Here is an 18,374-nt window from a genome sequence, read left to right on the forward strand (position 1 = left end):
TTCCCGCACAGCCAGAGGTGGGGGCCGGAAGGAGAGCTTGGCCGTTTGAGAGTCCCAGGAGTAGGACCGGTGGGCAGAAACCAGGCGCCCCGGAGTTCAGGTAAAGAAAGTTGGCGGAGGATGGCCACAGGAGCCAGGTACTGGGCAGGTAAGAGGGAGCTCGGGGGCCCCGGAGAGCGGGGGCGGTGGTTGGCGGTGGTTGGTGGGGCAGGTGAGGGGCGTGGGTCCCACCGGGGGCTGGCAGGGAGGCAGGCGGAGGTCCGGGAGAAGCACCACCACACGTCGGGGTGCAGAGCGCGAACCCCAGCCCCCAGCCCCCGCCGTCCGGCCCCTCCCATGCCGGAGGGCTCCCAATTCCGGCTCCAGCGAGGCGCGCAGGTGAGGCCCGGCGGGGACTGGGCCGGGTGGGGCAGCAGGTCCCGCGGCTCGGCTCTGCGCGCTCCTCCCGCCGCCATCCACGTTGCCTTGGCAACCGTCGGGGTGCAGCCCTTCTCCCCTCCCCTCCCCCCACTGTCCGCCCCCTAGCGAGCGAGGGGTCGAGTCCCCCGCCCTCGGCAAGTGCAGAGCCGGGAGGGCTGGAATGCGGGGTCCCGGGCGGCTCGGGGCCGCGCGCCCGGCTCTCCCGGCTGCTTCCGGCCTGGCCTGGGCGGCGGGCGGGGGGAGGGCGGCCCGGCGGGCGCGGGGGGGGAAGGAGCGGAGCCGGGCCCGGCCGACGCGGCTTTGTCTCCTTTGTTCCCGGCGGTGGCAGCGCCGCGGCGGGCGGGGCGGGCGGCGGGCGCAGTTTTCCGCCCCTCGGTCTCCGGGTAACAGCTGCGACTCCGCCAGACCCACCTCCGGGGGGTGGCGGAGCGGGGGGGGGTGGCGAGCAGGGGACGGGGGAGGCCGCCGCGCGCGCAGATCCCGAACCCGGAGCGGCCGGCGCCCGCCTCGGCTCGCTCGTCCCGCGGGGCCCGGCCGGGTGGTGAGTGCGGGGCCCGGGGCCGGGCGGTGGGGCCGGGGCGACGCGTCCCCGGGGTGGACGGGCCTGGAGCCGCGATGCCGCCGGGCCGAGGCGGCCCGGGGTGAGTGGTGGGCGGCTTCAGTCCTGAGAGTTGGGACCACACTTCTCCGCGCGAAGGGAAACTCTGTCGGCTCCGCCTGTAACGCGATTGGGAGACAGAGGAGGTGGAGCCGCTCCTCCGCGCCCCCTCCTCGCCGCCGCCGCCTCAGCCGGGGACCGGCCGGCCTCTTCCCCGCCCTCCCAGGACCACTGGGGGGGTCCTTGCCCTGGTCGGGGAGGAGGGAGGAGGGTCGGGGAAGAGCAACAGGGAGGTCCAGGCTTCCCCTCCGCAGTAACAGCCCTTCCAGGCGGTACTCGGCGCGACTGACAAAAGGCAGACTGGGATTCCCCCCGCCGCGCACCCCCAGAAGGGAGCCCCCCACCCCGCACCCAGACGGTGGGTGATTGATGAGCGCTCGTTGAGTCCTCACTGGTAAATGGTGCCCCCCACCCCGCCCTTACCCCGGCTCAACACAGACAACAGGGCAGGCACTCTCCACTCTGATGCTGTCAATGAGTAACTTATGGGTGCACCCTGGGAGCCCAGCGAGAGGGCCAAAAGGAAAGGCCGGTTTCACACCAATCCCGGCGACTCCGGTGAAGAGGGCTGGGATAGGAACACTCTCCCAGTTTCAAGGGCAGAGTTTATATGCCCTTTTGGTTGGCCAGGACAGCCCCAGGTCCAGGAGACTGGTTATTCTTTGCAGGCAGAAGTTAGGCAGCCTTGGGTCCTGCTGAATCGGTCCAGAGTTGGGGGGCCCAGAAGAGCTAGGCTTTGACTGTAGTTGGGGCTTGAGATGTGGAGGGTGGAGAAGAGATCTTATTTGTATAAGTTGGGGACTGGAGGCCCAGCTCCAAAGCACCCTTTTCAGTCTGCTCTGGCCTAGTCATTAATAAAAGTGGGGCTGACAACTGTGTCCTTCGAGAAGCTGAGTGGCTTGGAGTGGGTTGTGGGTTCCGCATCTCCCCTGCTGGCTGAGTTTTATTGGCTGTGAAATGAGGGTTCTTTTCAACATTTGAGGAGCACCTGCTCCGTGCTAACGTCTGTCCCGCTTACTGGGGCCTCTGAATTAGAAGTCACATTCTTTGCCTTTAAGGAATTTCAGGATAGGAGCGTGGAACAGGGAGAAAAGTGGCCTTGGTTGGTGCCTCGAGTGCCAGGCACACACTGCATCACGTTGAACGATCAGAGCAATCCTGCCTCCCATTCTCCAGATGGGAAATCTGAGGCTCAGAGACCCCAAGGCAGAGCTGCAATATACACCAGGGTGGTGGCTGGGGATGCCCACCAATCACACGCGGTGGGCTTCTCAGGAGCCTGGGGGACAGTGAGGGCTTCTCTGGGAGGTGATGGTTGGGTACCTCATGTAATAGGGAGTGAGCGTGGAGGAGTGTGATGAGCAGTCTGCAGTTCGGCCTGGCAGGAACGAAGAGCATGTGTGGGGGAGCCCTGGCAAGGATCCCACAGGAGAGCGTGTGGACGGGAGGGCTTGACCTTTATCCTCCGGGCCCCGGGGGGTGCCTCCAAAGATGCTGGAGAGAGGGACATCCTCTGAGGTGGGAGGAGGTGCACTGGAGGGGCCAGAGGCTGTCTGTGACCAAGGTGAAGTGAAATATGTGACCGATAAGGAGAAAAATGTCACCACCCTTCTTTCCTTCCCACCCGTGGTATGTGGGGAAGGGCGAGGGTGGCTCGGCCCCGTGGCAGTGATTGAAGAAGGCTGACACTTTCCCCAGCGGGGGTCAGCCTCCAGCCTTCGATGTGACTTTGCCAGAAGCTGTTTGGGTCCTGCCCATTGGCTTCCTGTGGGCCACTCGACCCAGTTGTGATTTTACATGTAGGGAGTGCCTTGGTGGCTGCCCCTTGAGGGTTGGAGAACTCTGGCATGAAGTCCGCACTGAGCAAATGTTTGTAAGCGAATGGTGGGGCAGACCCTCTGCCCAAGGCGCGTCCCTGGGAGGGAGGCGGTGGGAGGGGCCGAGCAGTAGCTGAGTGTAGCAGCCGGCCTTTGCCCATCCTCAGGCAGACCCCATCTTCCCGGGGGAAGAAACTTTCCCCACTGTGCCTTGGATACAAGGTGGGGGGCTCCTGGGAAGCCTGGCCTTGCCATAGTCCTGGGCTTCTCGCCGGGTTCACAGCTCTCCCTGCCGCCCCCCTCCCCCTGCCCTCTGGGTGGCAAACAGTGGCTGCCTTGTTCCCGCTCCCATAGAGCTGTCCTGTTCTCTGCACACTAAAAATGGAAACCCCCAAGCTATTTTGGGAGCAGTGCCCAGCCAGGCTGTGGCCACAGCTCCTCGCTGGACCTTCCTCCAAGCCTTACGCCCAGCCCTGCTCCCTCTGGGCCAGCCTCAGGAGCACCCAGCTGGTGGGGCCTCGGCTGGAGGAGCCAACCTGGACCCTGGGAAGCTGTCGGAGGAGCACTGTGCACCGGCAGACTGGCAGCCGGGTGGCAGGAGGGGCCGGGCCATGTGGCCTGGACACAAACAAGCAGGGAGAACATCTCACAGCTTGGGATGCGCTGCCGGTCCCCAGCGCTTTACCTACCCTGGTGCTCCAGGCTGGAGACCAGCCAGGTTTTAGCAGGGTGGTGGCATGGTTTCCTGGTCTCCCCAGGCTTCAGGTGGAGTCTGCAGGGAGAGGGTCTGTGAGGAGAGCAGGCCCTCAAGGTATGGGAAGTTTCAGGGGATGTGGGGTACTCATCAGCGACTTCCTCTAGGATGCCCCACCCCCGTCCCCGCCCCCTCCACCTCCCACTCTGCTCTGACCTGCAGGAGAGGAAATAGCAAGAGATGATGGCCTGGCTTCCAGAGCCCTCGAGGACTTAGGGCTTGAACCAGGGAAGTGTGTGTGATCTGTCTGTGTGGGGTCTGGATGTGGCTGCTGGTGTGTGTGTCTTGGGTGGGTGGGTGGGTGAGTGTGCCAGTGTGGGGTGTGCTTCTGGGTATGTGTCTCTGGCTTGTATGTACAGGCGGTAGGTGCATGCATCCCGGTGTGTGCTCACACCCATGTGTTTGGGTGTTGGTGTGTGCATGCAGGGTGGGTGGTGTGTGTACTTCTTGGTGTGTCTGAACATGAGTGTGCTCATGTGCTGGTGGCAACCTGGGGCAAGGCTTGGCCTGGGCCTGTGAGCAGGGCATGTACCTGGGCACCCTGAGAGGGCAGAGTTTGGGCAGAGGGCAAGGATGGGAGATGCTGAGGGCGGGCTGTAGGGGGGAATAGGACCACAGTGGGGGCCAGACTGGGCCCACCAGCCACGCAGCTCCTCCATAGCTGCCCTTTCCCAGGCTCCGAGGATGCCTGGTTCCGCTGCCCTCCCCCTCCATGGGCTCCGAGGAGGCGTCCCCTGTGGAATGTGTTTGGTGGCCGAGGGCCAGGCTGGGCCCAGCTCCACTAGCAGACTGGGCAGTGGGGAGGGGTACCTTTGTGCTGCCTCCATGGTGGGGGGCCCACGTGCCTACTGCCCAGCCCCCAGCTCCATGCTCTGCTCTCTCCCCGGCTAGGTGGCTCCCGCTCGGGGCATGCCGTTGTCTCCTGATCCAGCCGGCCCTGCCAGGTGAGCCTGGCCTCACACCCGAGTGTGGGACTCCCACCTCTACTCGGGACTCTCCAAGCTGGGGTCCAGCCATTTAGGCCCTGTCCGTGGCAGCCTTGACCCCTCATCTCTCTGGCCTGTTGGTTCTCTGCTTATCACCCTTCTGGATTCCTAGCCTGAAAGGCCCTTCACCCACTTCTTGCCCTGCCCTAACATGCAGGTGGCCCATGGGATCTCGCCCTCTCGTTTCCTGCCCAGGAAACTGACATCCATGCAGAGAGGCGTTCTGGGTCCCTTCCCATCCCCTGGCTCTCCTGCCCCTTCCAGGCCCTGGTCCCCAGGAGCAGGATGTTTCCTGCATCTCTGCCTCTCTAGCTCCTCACCCTTGGACCCTGTGTTGACAATAGGCAGTCTAGGTCAGGGGTGGGGGTTGCCGGTCTCCTAAGAGAGTGATACTTACAGAAAACAGGCAGTGTTGACGTTTCCAGGACAGCGTCTGCTGAGCCCTTGTGAGTGTGCGGTCCTGTGGTCCTCGTAAGCGCGGTGCCATCTCAGCCTGGCTCTCGCTGGGTTGGGAGGGGCATCTTGCCAGTGTCACAGTCCTGTTTCCCACCAGTGGGCCCACGGGGCTCAGGGGGCCGCCCGAGCCCTGCTCACGCTCTCTGTCTCCCTGCCAGGTGACCATGCCTGCCCTCGGCCTAGCCCTCCTCCAGGCGCTCTGGGCCGGGTGGGTCCTCGCCCTCCAGCCCCCGCCACCGACGGCTTTCACCCCCAACGGTACGCATTTGCAGCACCTGGCTCGAGACCCCACCTCAGGCACCCTCTACCTCGGAGCCACCAACTTCTTGTTCCAGCTGAGCCCCGAACTGCAGCTGGAGGCCACCGTGTCCACTGGCCCTGTGCTGGACAGCAGGGACTGTCTGCCCCCCGTGATGCCGGATGAGTGTCCCCAGGCGCAGCCCACCAGCAACCTGAACCAGCTGCTCCTGGTGAGCCCGGGGGCCCTGGTGGTGTGCGGCAGCGTGCACCAGGGGATCTGTGAGCAGAGGCGCCTGGGGCAGCTCGGGCAGCTGCTGCTGCGGCCGGAACGGCCCGGGGACACCCAGTATGTGGCTGCCAATGACCCCACCGTCAGCACGGTGGGACTGGTGGCTCAGGGCCCGTCTGGGGAGCCCCTCCTGTTTGTGGGGCGAGGCTACACCAGCCGAGGTGTAGGGGGCGGCATCCCGCCCATCACCACCCGGGCCTTACAGCCCCTGGACCCCCAGGCCGCCTTCTCTTACGAGGAGACAGCCAAGCTCGCTGTGGGCCGCCTCTCGGAGTACAGCCATCACTTTGTGAGCGCCTTCGCGCGTGGGGCCAGTGCCTACTTCCTGTTCCTTCGGCGGGACCTGCAGGCTCAGTCGCGAGCCTTCCGCGCCTACGTGTCTCGCGTGTGCCTCCGGGATCAGCACTACTACTCCTACGTGGAGCTGCCCCTGGCCTGTCAGGGGGGCCGCTACGGGCTCATCCAGGCTGCGGCCGTGGCTGCGTCTGCAGAGGTGGCCCAGGGCGAGGTGCTCTTCGTGGCCTTTTCCTCTGCGGCTCCCCCGACCGTGGGCCGGCCTCCATCGGCAGCTGCCGGGATGACTGGAGCATCAGCACTCTGTGCCTTCCCCCTGGATGAGGTGGATCGCCTTGCTAATCGCACCCGCGATGCCTGCTACACCCGGGAGGGCCGCGCGGAGGACGGGGTGGAGGTGGCCTACATCGAGTACGATGTCAACTCCGACTGTGCTCAGCTGCCCGTGGTAAGTCCTGGCGCTGGCCAGCCCTTCCCTGTCTCTGAGCCACTGGGGAGGCATTTACTGGTCAGGTCAGCGGATGTTAAGTGATTCCTTTGTGTCTGGGTGATGGAGGGATATCTTATAGTAAGAGTGGCATACGGGGGGAACAGAGAGCCAACTGTGCAGGGCTGTGCTTGGATCTGGCACCGAAGGGATGGCATTTGTGTAAGTGGACTGAGAGGGTGTTTGAGGGTCTAGGGTGCAGGGCACGGACCCAGAATGTGGCGAGGTTGGACTCTATTGTTTAAAGTTTCTTGAGAGGCAAGTGAGGTTCAGGCTTGTTGAGACTTGTTTGGCTCTCGTCTCAGGATGGGCGAACACTTCCCAGATGGCATTAGTGGTAAAGAACCCGCCTGCCAGTGCAGGAGACATAAGAGATGCAGGGTCAATCCTTGGGTGGGGAAGATGTCCTGGAGGAGGTATGGCAACCCACTCCAGTATTCTTGCCTGGGAAGTCCTATGGACAGAGGAGCCTGGCGGACTACAGTCCATGGGGTAGCAAAGAGATGGACCTGACCGAAGCAACTTAGCATGCATGCAGGTTGGATGAAAAGGGTAGAAGCTGCATATAGGGAGACTGACTCAGTGAGAGGTGGGAGGGGACCCAGGTTAGTGGACATGGAAAGAAGGATTCAGGCTGGAAGAAGTTTTGGAAGAATGGTCCAGGGGAAGGCTTGTGCATGAACTGGAGGAAGCAGCTCCCAGGCCAGGGATGGGAGAAAGGGGGGCCCCCAGACATGTGGGGATCACAGGAGGTGATGGAGCTGCTATAGACTGTGGAAGGAAGCCACTGAGGCAGGACCAGGGATGTGGCTACGGGAGAGCCAAAGACTGGCAGAGATGCTGGGAGAGGGGATGGGGTTGTTTAGGGAGGATGGAGGGGATATGGGGAGGGCTTAACTTGGGCTTCTGGCTGTCTGCAGGACACTCTGGATGCGTATCCCTGTGGCTCAGACCACACACCCAGCCCCATGGCCAGCCGTGTCCCCCTGGAAGCCACGCCGGTTCTGGAGTGGCCGGGGGTCCAGCTAACAGCCGTGGCGATCACCGTGGAAGATGGACACACCATTGCTTTCCTGGGTGACAGTCAAGGGCAGCTGCATAGGGTGAGTCCACAGGAGGTACTGGGCCCTGCCTCAGATCTGGAAGGGACGGGCTGCTGGGGACCCAGCCTGGGCAGAGCTATGCCTGGGACCCCCTGGGGCTGCGATGTGAGATCTATCTCTGGCCCCAGGCTGGGGGAGATGACCGGTGTTCCTCTTTCTGGGGCCGAATGGCGTTTACCCGTGATACCCCTACTCCTACCCTGGGGCTGGGTGGTAATGACCTGTACTGCCTAGGAGGAGATTCTACCTGTAAATTGCTTTACTGGGGCAAGCAGGGTGGGCCTTGGGCCTCAGGCCCTGTGGTCTCTGATCTCAGGCCTACTTGGGCCCAGGGAGCGATGGCCATCCGTACTCCACCCAGATCGTCCAGCAGGGGTCTGCAGTGAGCAGAGACCTCATCTTTGATGGGGCCTTCGAGCACCTGTATGTCATGACCCAGAGCACGGTGAGTGCCAGGCATCAGCCAGGGAGGGCGTGGCTGCTGGGAGGGCCCTTGAGGGAACCGGGGCCCCGTACGTGGGTGAGCTGCTGGCACTTGGGTCACTGGCCTCAAGTCTTCTTTGCTTCTGTAGCTTCTCAAGGTTCCCGTGGCCTCCTGTGCTCAGCACCTGGACTGTGTGTCCTGCCTGGCTCACAGGGACCCATACTGTGGATGGTGTGTGCTCCTCGGCAGGTCAGTGCCCCTCCCCATCATCCCCACCCCACCCCCAGCCTCCTGCTTGCAGTGCTCCTACCCACTTGCCCTGTCTCCGGGGTTCCCAGTCCTTGGCCCTTGACTCTCCACCTCTGACCCCTGGATGTGCCAGTCTCATCCTCCACCCTGACTTGCCAGGCATGTCATGGCCCCTTTGAGGATCTTGCCCAGGTCCCTAGGATTGCATGTATCCCTGCCCTGTGAACTGCCAGTGGCCCCCCGAGGGTCACAGGTGGACACTGGTCCTTCTCGTCCAGGTGCAGTCGCCGTTCCGAGTGCTCTCGGGGCCGGGGCTCAGAGCGGTGGCTGTGGAGCTTCCATCCTGAGCTGGGATGTCTGCGCGTGGCAGCACTGAGTCCTGCCAACATCAGCCGTGAGGAGAGGAGGGAGGTGAAGACCAGAGCAGGCGGGGCCCTGTTACTAACCCAGGCTGGGAAGGGTGCCTGTGACTCCTGGGGGCTGGTGGCCGCAGGTGCCTGCCCACAGCAGGCGCCTGTACACGGAGCCTGATCTGCTGCCCAGGGGCTCCAATGGTGTTCCGGCCTTTCTTGGCAGGTTTTCTTGTCGGTACCTGACCTGCCCCGACTGTGGCCAGGGGAGTCTTACTCCTGCCACTTTGGGGAATCCCAGAGTCCTGCCCTGCTGACCAATTCTGGGGTGATGTGCCCCTCCCCGGACCCTAGCGAGGCCCCAGAGCTGCCAAGAGGAGCCGGTGGGTGAGAGAAGGAGCCCTGCCATCTTCCCATTTTGCTCCAAGGGGTGTGATGGGGAGATGAGGTGTGAATGCAGGCAAAGGACGCCAAAGCGGTACCTTTCTCTGCATTCTCCATCTGCTCCCGGGTCCCCTCAAGTCCCTCTTTCCTACCCTGTGGACTGTGTTCCTGACCTTTGGAGTGCTGATCCCAAACCCGGTGTGGTCTTGGGATCCGTGTGCCCCTCCCCTGTTCTCAGCCCAGCCCCTCCCCTCTCTGCAGACCACGTGTCCGTGAGCATGGAGCTCAGGTTTGGCACCGTCATGATTGCCGAGGCTGCCCTCTCCTTCTACGACTGCGTGGCCGTCACCTTGCTCCGCCCGTCGGCGCCGTGAGTTCCTCACCCCGACCCCCGGTGCTCCCCCGACCCCGGGCTGCCCCGTGGTGCCCCCGTGCCCCCATGAGTGTGCTCTGTGCAGGTGCCAGGCCTGCGTGAGCAGCCACTGGGGGTGTAACTGGTGTGTCTGGCAGCACCTCTGCACGCACAAGGCCTCGTGTGATGCCGGGCCCATGGTGGTCGGCCGACAGGTGAGCCCGTCACCTTGCTGGGTCCGGGGGGGAGGGCGGGGCGGGGCACAGAGGTGCCCCTCGTGAGGGCTTCTCTGGTGGCCTGGGCCTGTGTGTCTGCCTGCCCCCGTGCTCCGTTACGAGCCCCTGAGCTGCCGTGTGGGACCCGCTCCCCGGAGAATGGCTGTCAGCATCCCACCTGTTTCGGGAGAGGCTGTTAGCGGCTGAGAGGCAGGAGAGGTCTGGGCCTTGCGGCCCGCCTCGGCACAGACGCCCCCAGAGCCTGCCCCCCGCCCCCTCCCATCCCCTCTGGAGAATTAATGGGCTGTTTTTGTCTCTCTTCTCCTTGGTCTCCTTTCCTTTTAACATACCCTTTGCCTGCCTGCCGCCTGCTCCCGCGCCTGCCTGCTGAGTGGCCCTTCCTGTCCCTTCCTGTCCCTCTCTGCCTCCCCCTCCAGAGCCCGCTTCTCTCCCCGGCCCCTCCTGCCCGAGATGCACCCACCTCCTTCCCACCCACAGCCCCCCAGGCCATGGTCACTCCCACCCCTGACACCCTGCCTGTGGACACTCCTTCCGTAGCCTCCGATGTCCCCCCTGGGGCCAGGCCTTCCCCATTCAGCCCCTGGGGCCCATGGGCAAGAACTGGCCCCACCCCTGCCTCGGCTCCAACAGAGTTTCCTCTCCCTGGGGACCCTCCTCCTGCCCCGTCCAGCCCCCAGAGCACGCCTGGACCCGCCGTGCTCACTCCCTCGGCCTTAGGACCCCTGGCCACCCCCGAGGACCAGCCAGCCTCGCACCCACTACCCTCCGAGGCAGCAGCCCTGGCCCCCGCCCCCATGGAGCCTGGCCCCGAGGTGCCCCCCTCAGCGGGTCCCCGGGACCACCCCCCCAGCTCTGCCCCTGCCACCACTTTCCCAGGGGCCGCTGGCTCCACGAAGCCCGCTCTGGACTGGCTCATGAGAGAAGGCGGCGAGCTGCCCGAGGCGGACGAGTGGACGGGGGGTGATACGCCCGCCTTGTCCACTTCCAGCCTCCTCTCAGGTGATGGAGACTCCGCTGAGCACGAGGGCCCTCCCGCCCCGCTCATCCTCCTGTCCAGCTTGGACTACCAGTACGACACCCCTGGGCTTGGGGAGCTGGTGAGACCTGGCCCAGGAATGGGGCCTCAAGGGAGGGGATGGGGGCCCACCTCATGGTTCTTCCGGTGAGGGATGGGGCGGAGGGTGGGGTGCGCCGCCCAGCACTGACCCAGGCCCCCTGGGGTTCTGCCTGGGGAGGGGGTGCTGTGATGGTGGGTGGGTGCCATAGACTGCCGTGTGCTTGGGGCCGCAGGAGGAAGTGACCTGGGGGGCAGCCTCCTGCCCTTGTGTGGAGAGCGTGCAGGGCTCCAGCCTGATGCCCGTCCACGTGCGGCGAGAAGTGCGACTGCTGGGCCGGAACCTGCGCCTCTTCCAGGTGCGTGTGGCCCGTGTGGGGGTGTCACCATGGCCTCCTGTGTGTGTGTGTGTGTGTGTGTGTGTCTGTGTGTGAGTTACTGAGTCGTGGCCGACTCTTTGCAACGCCCTGGACTTAAACCCTCCACCCTCCTTTGTCCATGGAATTTCCCAGGCGAGAATACTGGAGTGGGTTGCCATTTCCTTCTCCAGGGGATCTTCCCACCCAGGGATTGAACCGAGGTCTATGGCATTGCAGTCAGATCCTTTTCTTTTTCTCTGGAAAGGTTTACTGTGCACGGAGGGGAAAGGTTCAGTCCTTCTTGGCTGCTGCTTTCCTCATGGTGGCTGGGACATCGCTCAGCTCCTCTCTTCCTCTTAGCATGGATGCGAGTCCCCACCCTTTTCTTGATCAACTTAAGGGCCCCCTTGTCCTTGGAGACCGTGAGCAGCTCTCTGGCCCACCATTCGTAAGGGGCGAAACCGCACGCCTCGCAGGTCGTGTTCCGCATGAACTTGGTGTGTTTGGTGAGGTGCCTGCGGTGGCGGCAACATGCCTCGGCTTGCTCGTGTCCTTGGCCACCTTGTGGCCCTTGTTGAGGCCCACGGCTCCGGGGAGTACACAGCCTTGGCTTGCTCGCGTCCGTGGCCGCCTTGCAGCCCTTGTTGAGGCCCACGGCCCCGGGGAGCGCAGAGCCTCGGCTTGCTCGCGTCCGTGGCCGCCTTGCAGCCCTTGTTGAGGCCCACGGCCCCGGGGAGCGCAGAGCCTCGGCTTGCTCGCGTCCGTGGCCGCCTTGCAGCCCTTGTTGAGGCCCACGGCCCCGGGGAGCGCAGAGCCTCGGCTGTTGTTCTTCAGTGGCTGTCGTGGCGGGAGTGCAGGCAGATTCTTTACTGTCTGAGCCAGCAGAGGAGGAAGCAGTGGCCTCCTTGGCTGTCCGTGAACCTGACACAAGTCCCGGGGAGGAAGGGAAAGCGTGACCTCAGGTCTCGATCCCAGCCCAGGGACCGTGCTGGGGCCCCGTGGGGCTCACCAGGCCCGGCTGCTGAGGCTGCCCCCACCGCCGTGTCCTCTGCCCCCAGGACAGCCCAGGAGACCATGAGTGTGTGATGGAGCTGGAGGGCCGGGAGGTGGTGGTTGAGGCCCGGGTTGAGTGTGAGCCGCCTCCAGATACCCGGTGCCACGTCACGTGCCGGCCGCACCAGGTACACCCCTGAGTCCTGGGTACTGGCTGCAGGCTGGCCACAGGTTGGCTACCGAGCTCGCTGGCTGCACCACGCTCAGCCCAGCCCACTCTCTGACCATGTGACCCTGAGGGAGTCCTGGTACCCCAGCTCTGACCTCTGACCCTGTCCCCCAGGGGCTGTTCTGACCCTGTGCCCCAGGGTGTCCTGTATCCCAGCTCTGACCTCTGACCCTGTGCTCCGAGGGTTCTTCTCTGACCTCTGACCCTGTGCCCAGGGGTTCTGCTCTGACCCTGTGCCCCCAAGGGATCCTGTACCTCAGCTATGACCTCTGACCCTGTGCCCAGGGGTCCTATTCTGACCTCTGACCCTGTGCTCCAGGGGTTCTGCTCTAATCCTGTGCCCCAGGGGATCCTGTACCTCAGCTCTGACCTCTGACCCTGTGCCCCGGGCGATCCTGTACCCCAGCTTTGACCTCTGACCCTGTGCCCCAGGGGTTCTGCACTGACCCTGTGCCCCAGGGGATCCTGTACCTCAGCTCTGACCCTGTGCTCCGAGGGTTCTTCTCTGGCATCTGACCCTGTGCCCGGGGGTCCTACTCTGACCTCTGACCCTGTGCACTGTGGGTTCTGCTCTGACCCTGTGCCCCGGGGGATCCTGTACCTCAGCTCTGACCCTGTGTCCTAGGGAGTTCTGTACCCCAGCTCTGACCTCTGACCCTGTGCCCCAGGGGTTCTGCTCTGACCCTGTGCCCCAGGGGATCCTGTACCCCACCTATGACTTCCGGCTTCATGTTCCCACAAAGGGAACAGACACTTTGGTCCTTTCTCTGGCTACCCTCTCCCCAGGCCCAGTGGCTCCCCTAACCCCAGGCTCTGACCCCACTCCTGTTTCTCTAGCTCAGCTACGAGGCTCTGCAGCCAGAGCTCCGTGTGGGGCTGTTCTTGCGCCGGGCCGGCCGTCTGCGTGTGGACAGCGTGGATGGGCTACACGGTGAGCCACTTGGGGCTGCGGGGACTGCCTGAAGGCAACAGGGCTGTTCCCGGCCTGCTTGTCACTCTCATCTCTCCACCCCGCAGTGGTGCTTTATGACTGTTCTGTGGGCCATGAGGACTGCAGCCGCTGCCAAACCGCCCTGCCCCAGTACGGCTGCGTGTGGTGCAAGGGGGAGCGTCCCCAGTGCATGGCCCGGGAGGCCTGCGGCGAGGCTGAGGCTGTGGTCACCCAGTGCCCAGCACCCGTCATCCACTCGGTGAGTTGAAGTACTGGCACATCCCTTCGAGGGGGTGGGGCTGCTGTGGGTTCATGGGGCGGAGAGGTGGAAGAGGCTGGGCTGTCTCTCCAGGCTGCCAAGGGTCACCAGGTGAGTGGAGGTGACCAGTCCCTGTCCCGGAACAGGTGGAGCCACTGACTGGGCCTGTAGACGGTGGCACCCGGGTCACCATCAGGGGCTCCAACCTGGGCCAGCACGTGCAGGACGTGCAGGACACGGTCAGAGTGGCTGGAGTGCCCTGTGCTGTGGATGCCCAGGAGTACGAGGTGTCCAGCAGGTGAGCGGGCTGCATTGGGAGGAGCAAGGGACACCCCGTGGGCTAGGCAGCTGGCTTTTCGGCTGAGCGCCATGCACCCGCGGCTCGTCTGCACACCCTTCTCCCTGCTTCCCTTGGCTCTGGTCATAGCATCTTAGGGCTGGAGTTGTTGTGGAGGCCTTGGCTTGGTGCACGAAGCTGCAGTTTCCTGGCCTACAGCCCAGTCCCTGCCCAGAGCTTACAGGCGGCTCTGCTTCCCGGCTCAACCTCGGTGTGCTTAGCTGGCTTTCTAAGTGACTATGGACGTAGTTGTGGCAACAGGCGCCTTGGATCCCAGACAGCTGTGCTCTGGGGCTGACCTTCCCGCCCTCTGGCACTTCTTCCCCAAGCACTGCCCCTGGCGGGCTCCTCAGTGGGAAGGTTGACTTGTGACACACGTGCTGAGCGTCAGGCTCCGGGACCCCTGCCACCTTCCCGGAGCTTGTGGCTTACAGGCTGATAGTTACAGGGTCCCAGAAGCACACACAGAACGAGGCCAAGGAGACATCTCTAAGCCGCAGGTCCTCAACCCACTGGATGTCAGGGTTACCTGGCGAGTGGGTCCAAAACCCGCAGGACAGATCCTCAGACCACCTCCCCCACTTCCTGCAGAGGTCTGCATCTGTAGGCCCCGTGGTCTGATTTGCAACAAGATTTTCCTAGAGCTTGTCCTTGCCACCGGAACGTACTAAATGTACTATGACTAACAGCTTGGGGTGACTGTTAATGATCCTAGAACCATAAGGCTAAAGTCATTTCTGAACTGACATACAAAGTGATCAAAATGCATTCCAACGGAAGCCTCTCCAGGGGAGTTTACACTTCGGTGGTTCTCTTCCCTGGGGGTGTTTGCAGTGACCGTGACGATGTCAGAGTCCAGCCACTGCAGGCTTCTCATTCTGGAGAGTGATTGGCCCCGAGCTTCTGTTTCCTGGCTGAGAACTAACACTTTCCCTTCACGTCCAACCCCAGACCTGACTAGAGGCATTCAAAAGTTTTTCTGGGGGGAGTCGAGTTTATATCACCTTGGTGTTTTTTTTTTAAATATATGTATGTATATACACACATACATACAGGCTTCCCTAGTGACTCAGATAGTAAAGAATCTGTCTGGAATGCTGGAATTGTGGGTTTGGTCCCTGGGTTGGGAAGATCCCTGGAGGAGGTCATGGCAACCCACTCCAGTATTCTTGCCTAGAGAATTCCATAGTCAGAGGAGCCTGGTGAGCTGCAGTCCATGGGGTCACAAAGATTTGGACATGACTGAGTGCTAACACACACACACACGTACACAGACACACACACACGCACATTTATTTAGCTGCGTTGGGAGTCTTTCATTGTGGTGCGTGAACTCACGGACTGTTGTAGTTGCGGTGCGTGCATGGGTTTAGTTGCTCTGAGACTTGTGAGATCTCAGTTCCCCAACCAGGGATCGAACCGGCATCCCCTCCATTGCAAGGCAGATTACTTTACCTCTAGACCACCAGGGAAGTCCCAAGGTATCACCACCTCGTAACTGGTGCTGTGTGCCATGGTGAAAGTCACCAGTCAGGTCCGCTCAACTCTCAGCTCACCCCTGCCCCCAGCATTACAGGGTCCCTTGGTAAATCTGTGCCCCACGGAGAGAGAAATTCTTCTCATCAGTGGAGGTCTGGGGTTGGACTTGAAGGATCGAACCACGAATATTAATTCTTAGATGGCAGAGCCTCCTGGCAAGCTGTTAAGGAATTCATTCCAAAGCAAGAGAATCTGTCAGTATCGGGAGCAGGGAGACCACCTGATGTAGTGGGCCAGGGAGGGGGCGGCCGGGTCTGTTTGAGGGGTCCTCAGTGTGGCCCAGCACCTCAGCTTGTCCTGTGCCCACAGCCTCGTGTGTATCACCGGGGCCAGCAGGGAGGAGGTGGCAGGCGCCGTGACGGTGGAGGTACCAGGAAGAGGACGTGGCGTTTCAGAGCATGACTTTGCCTACCAGGTGCCTGGCTGCCCGGTCCCCACCCCCTCACGCGGCTCCTTCCAGCCCCCTGGTTCACCTTTGGGGCTCCCCACCCCAGGGCCTTCTGGTCTACGTCTGGCTCCCTCTGCCTCCCTGTTTCTGGCCTCAGGCCTGACTGTTTCTCCCTTTCCCCTTCCCACAGGACCCCAAGGTGCAGTCCGTCTTCCCAGCCCGAGGCCCCAGAGCTGGGGGTACCAGCCTCACCCTGCACGGCTCCAAGCTTCTGACCGGGCGGCTGGAGGACATCCGAGTGGTGGTGGGCGACCAGCCTTGTCACCTGTGAGGGCCGCTTCCTCATCCTGCAACCATCCTTGTGCCCCGGGGAGAAGAAGGAGGGGGTGGCCCGCTGGGGAGAAGAGAAAGGGGGACGGGGACCGAGTCAGGAAGCAGCCAGCCCCTCCTGATGCGGGGTTGCCGGGGGGCAGGGCTGGTGGCCTGCAGCTTCCAGGGTCACCTGTGGAGACAGCAGTCAGCACCGAAGGGGAGTGAGCTGAGGCCCGAGCGGGTCTGTGTCCTGCAATGCCCCTCCCCATTCCGATGCCCCCTTTGGCCCGGCCCTCCTCCTACTTCTCCCTCCCTTCCCCAGGCTGCTGGAGCAGCAGGCTGAGCAGCTGCAGTGCGAGACCAGCCCACACCCCACGCCTGCCACGCTCCCCGTGGCTGTGTGGTTTGGGGCCGCCGAGCGGAGGCTTCAGCGCAGCCAGTTTGAGTACACGTCGGACCCCAATGTCACGTCTGCCAGTCCCACCAAGAGCTTCCTCAGGTGCTGGGCCGAGGGCACGGCTGCGTAGCACATGGCAGCGAGGTCTTTGCGGCTCCAGTCCATGGGGCTTTGTAGGGCTCTGGTAGGGGCTTCAACACCCACGGTGCTGGTGGGGAGAGGGGTCGTGGGGCTTTGGGTATGTTGTTCAGTCACTCAGTTGTGTCTGACTCTTTGCGACCCCATGGACTGCAGCATGCCAGGCTTCCCTGTTCCTCACCATCTCTCAGAGCTTGCTCGAACTCATGTCCCCTGAATTGGTGATGCCATCTAACCATCTGGTCCTTGGTCACCCCCTTCTTTGGGTTTGGGTTGGGGCTGACCTAACACTGGGGCCTGGGCTGCGCCTGAGGTTCCCATGAGCCACAAGTGGTTCCTGGGCTGTGTTTTCAGTGGAGGCCGTGAGATCCGGGTCTGTGGCCAGAATTTAGATGTGGTACAGACACCAAGAATCCGCGTGACCGTGGCCACGAGCGCATCAAGGCCGGGCCAGGGGCTTGAGCGGAGGCGCCGCGTGGTCCCAGAGACAGCGTGCTCCCCCGGCGTGTCCTGTGGTGGCCTTCATGTAAGACCCCCATGGGCATCTCCTGCCTGCACTGGGCTCGCCGTCACCCAGCTCAGCCCTGGACGGCCATGGGGGGCGGGCATCAGTGGAGGCTGTGGCCCCCCGTTGCTGGCCCCCCCTCATGTGTGCTCTTAGCAGTCCCTCCCCGTCTTCCCTCCCTCTGCCCTAGTTTGAGGAGCCTTGCCACGTGAACTCTTCCCAGCTCATCACGTGCCGCACGCCGGCCCTCCCAGGCCTGCCCGAAGACCCCTGGGTCCGTGTGGAATTTATCCTTGACAACCTGGTCTTTGACTTTGCGACCCTGAACCCCACGCCCTTCTCCTATGAGCCTGACCCCACCCTGCAGCCCCTCAACCCCGAAGACCCCAGTGCACCGTTCCGGCACAAGCCTGGGAGTGTGCTCTCTGTGGAGGTACTGCTTCAGATGGGACTGGGTGGGGCCCCAACACCCTTCACTTTGCTGGGCAGTAATGCTGTGTACGGCAGAGACAGCACGACAGCCGAGCAGGGGCCGGGGCACGGACCCGGCGGCTGCTGAGGGGGCTGGTGGTGGGGTGCCTGGATTGGGTCCCATGGCCTGGGCCCTGACACGCTCTGTGGCAGGTATCTGAATAACAATATGTAAATGGCTTGGCGCACGCTGTGGTGGTCAGGTGCACAGCAGGTGCCTGGGCTAATTGCCACTTGGCAGCCTGTCTCATGCAGACACGTACTTGGCGCGTGTTCTGACACATGCAGTAGGTGGGACCCTGAAAGGCCATAGGTAGATAGCCCATCATCGCCCACCCAGTGAGCCAGCAGACACCACAGGGGCTCTGCTTCTTGAGGTCCCTGGGCAGGATTTGGCCGCAGCTTTATGTTCTCCAGACTTTAAATGTTTGTTTGTTTGTTTGGCTGTGCTGGGTCTTTGATGCTGCGTGGGATTTCTCTGGTTGCAGCAGTTGGGGGCTAACTCTCTAGCTGGAGTGCGCGGGCTTCTCATTGCGGCGGCTTGTCTTGTTGCACGATTCTGGGTCTCGTGGGTTCAGAAGTTGTGGCACATGGGCTTAGCTGCTCCACAGCATGGGGAGTCTTTCCAGACCAGGGATTGAATTCATGTCCCCTGCACTGGCAGGTGGATTCCTCTATTTTTTTTCCCCCCCACAGATCATTGCATCCTTTTTTAAAAACATTATTTATGTTTATTTATTTTTCAAAAATGTTTATTAATTTATTTGACTGTACTTGGTCTCAGTTGTGGCGTGGCAGGATTTTCCGTCTTCATCGCAACATTCAGGTTCTTTAGCTGCGACATGTGAATTCTTAGTTGTGGCATGTGGGATCTAGTTCCCCGATCAGGGATGGAACCTTGGCCCCTGGCATTGGGAGCACGGAGTCTCAGCCACTGGACCACCAGGAAGTCCCTGTATTCAT

At 62.5% G+C, this 18,374-nt stretch overlaps 1 protein-coding gene and 1 pseudogene across 2 annotated transcripts in view; one reads left to right on the forward strand and one right to left on the reverse strand.

Annotated features, from left to right (window-relative positions):
* The first annotated feature begins 29 nt into the window (after nt 1–29).
* Nucleotides 30–18,374, forward strand: part of PLXNB1 (plexin B1) — a 29,366-nt gene continuing 11,021 nt past the window's right edge. The window contains exons 1-21 of one of the 2 annotated variants that reach the window (XM_068981739.1): nt 30–148; nt 4,541–4,593; nt 5,250–6,362; nt 7,322–7,504; nt 7,821–7,949; nt 8,077–8,177; nt 8,456–8,588; nt 8,754–8,910; nt 9,173–9,281; nt 9,370–9,478; nt 9,916–10,596; nt 10,790–10,912; nt 11,971–12,093; nt 12,972–13,065; nt 13,152–13,324; nt 13,471–13,622; nt 15,510–15,615; nt 15,779–15,915; nt 16,223–16,399; nt 16,790–16,961; nt 17,131–17,373. In XM_068981739.1, the coding sequence (XP_068837840.1) occupies nt 5,256–6,362; nt 7,322–7,504; nt 7,821–7,949; nt 8,077–8,177; nt 8,456–8,588; nt 8,754–8,910; nt 9,173–9,281; nt 9,370–9,478; nt 9,916–10,596; nt 10,790–10,912; nt 11,971–12,093; nt 12,972–13,065; nt 13,152–13,324; nt 13,471–13,622; nt 15,510–15,615; nt 15,779–15,915; nt 16,223–16,399; nt 16,790–16,961; nt 17,131–17,373 (4,209 nt within the window). In that variant the 5' untranslated portion in view covers nt 30–148; nt 4,541–4,593; nt 5,250–5,255. Of the gene's footprint in view, nt 149–917; nt 962–4,540; nt 4,594–5,249; nt 6,363–7,321; nt 7,505–7,820; nt 7,950–8,076; nt 8,178–8,455; nt 8,589–8,753; nt 8,911–9,172; nt 9,282–9,369; nt 9,479–9,915; nt 10,597–10,789; nt 10,913–11,970; nt 12,094–12,971; nt 13,066–13,151; nt 13,325–13,470; nt 13,623–15,509; nt 15,616–15,778; nt 15,916–16,222; nt 16,400–16,789; nt 16,962–17,130; nt 17,374–18,374 lie in introns of those variants that run through there. The other variant, XM_068981742.1, reaches the window with a different exon arrangement.
* On the reverse strand, nt 11,204–11,506 carry LOC138087265 (large ribosomal subunit protein eL36-like; annotated as a pseudogene).

The sequence above is a fragment of the Capricornis sumatraensis genome, chromosome 10 (genome assembly GCF_032405125.1).
Source record: "Capricornis sumatraensis isolate serow.1 chromosome 10, serow.2, whole genome shotgun sequence".
NCBI classification, from domain to species: Eukaryota; Metazoa; Chordata; class Mammalia; order Artiodactyla; family Bovidae; genus Capricornis; species Capricornis sumatraensis.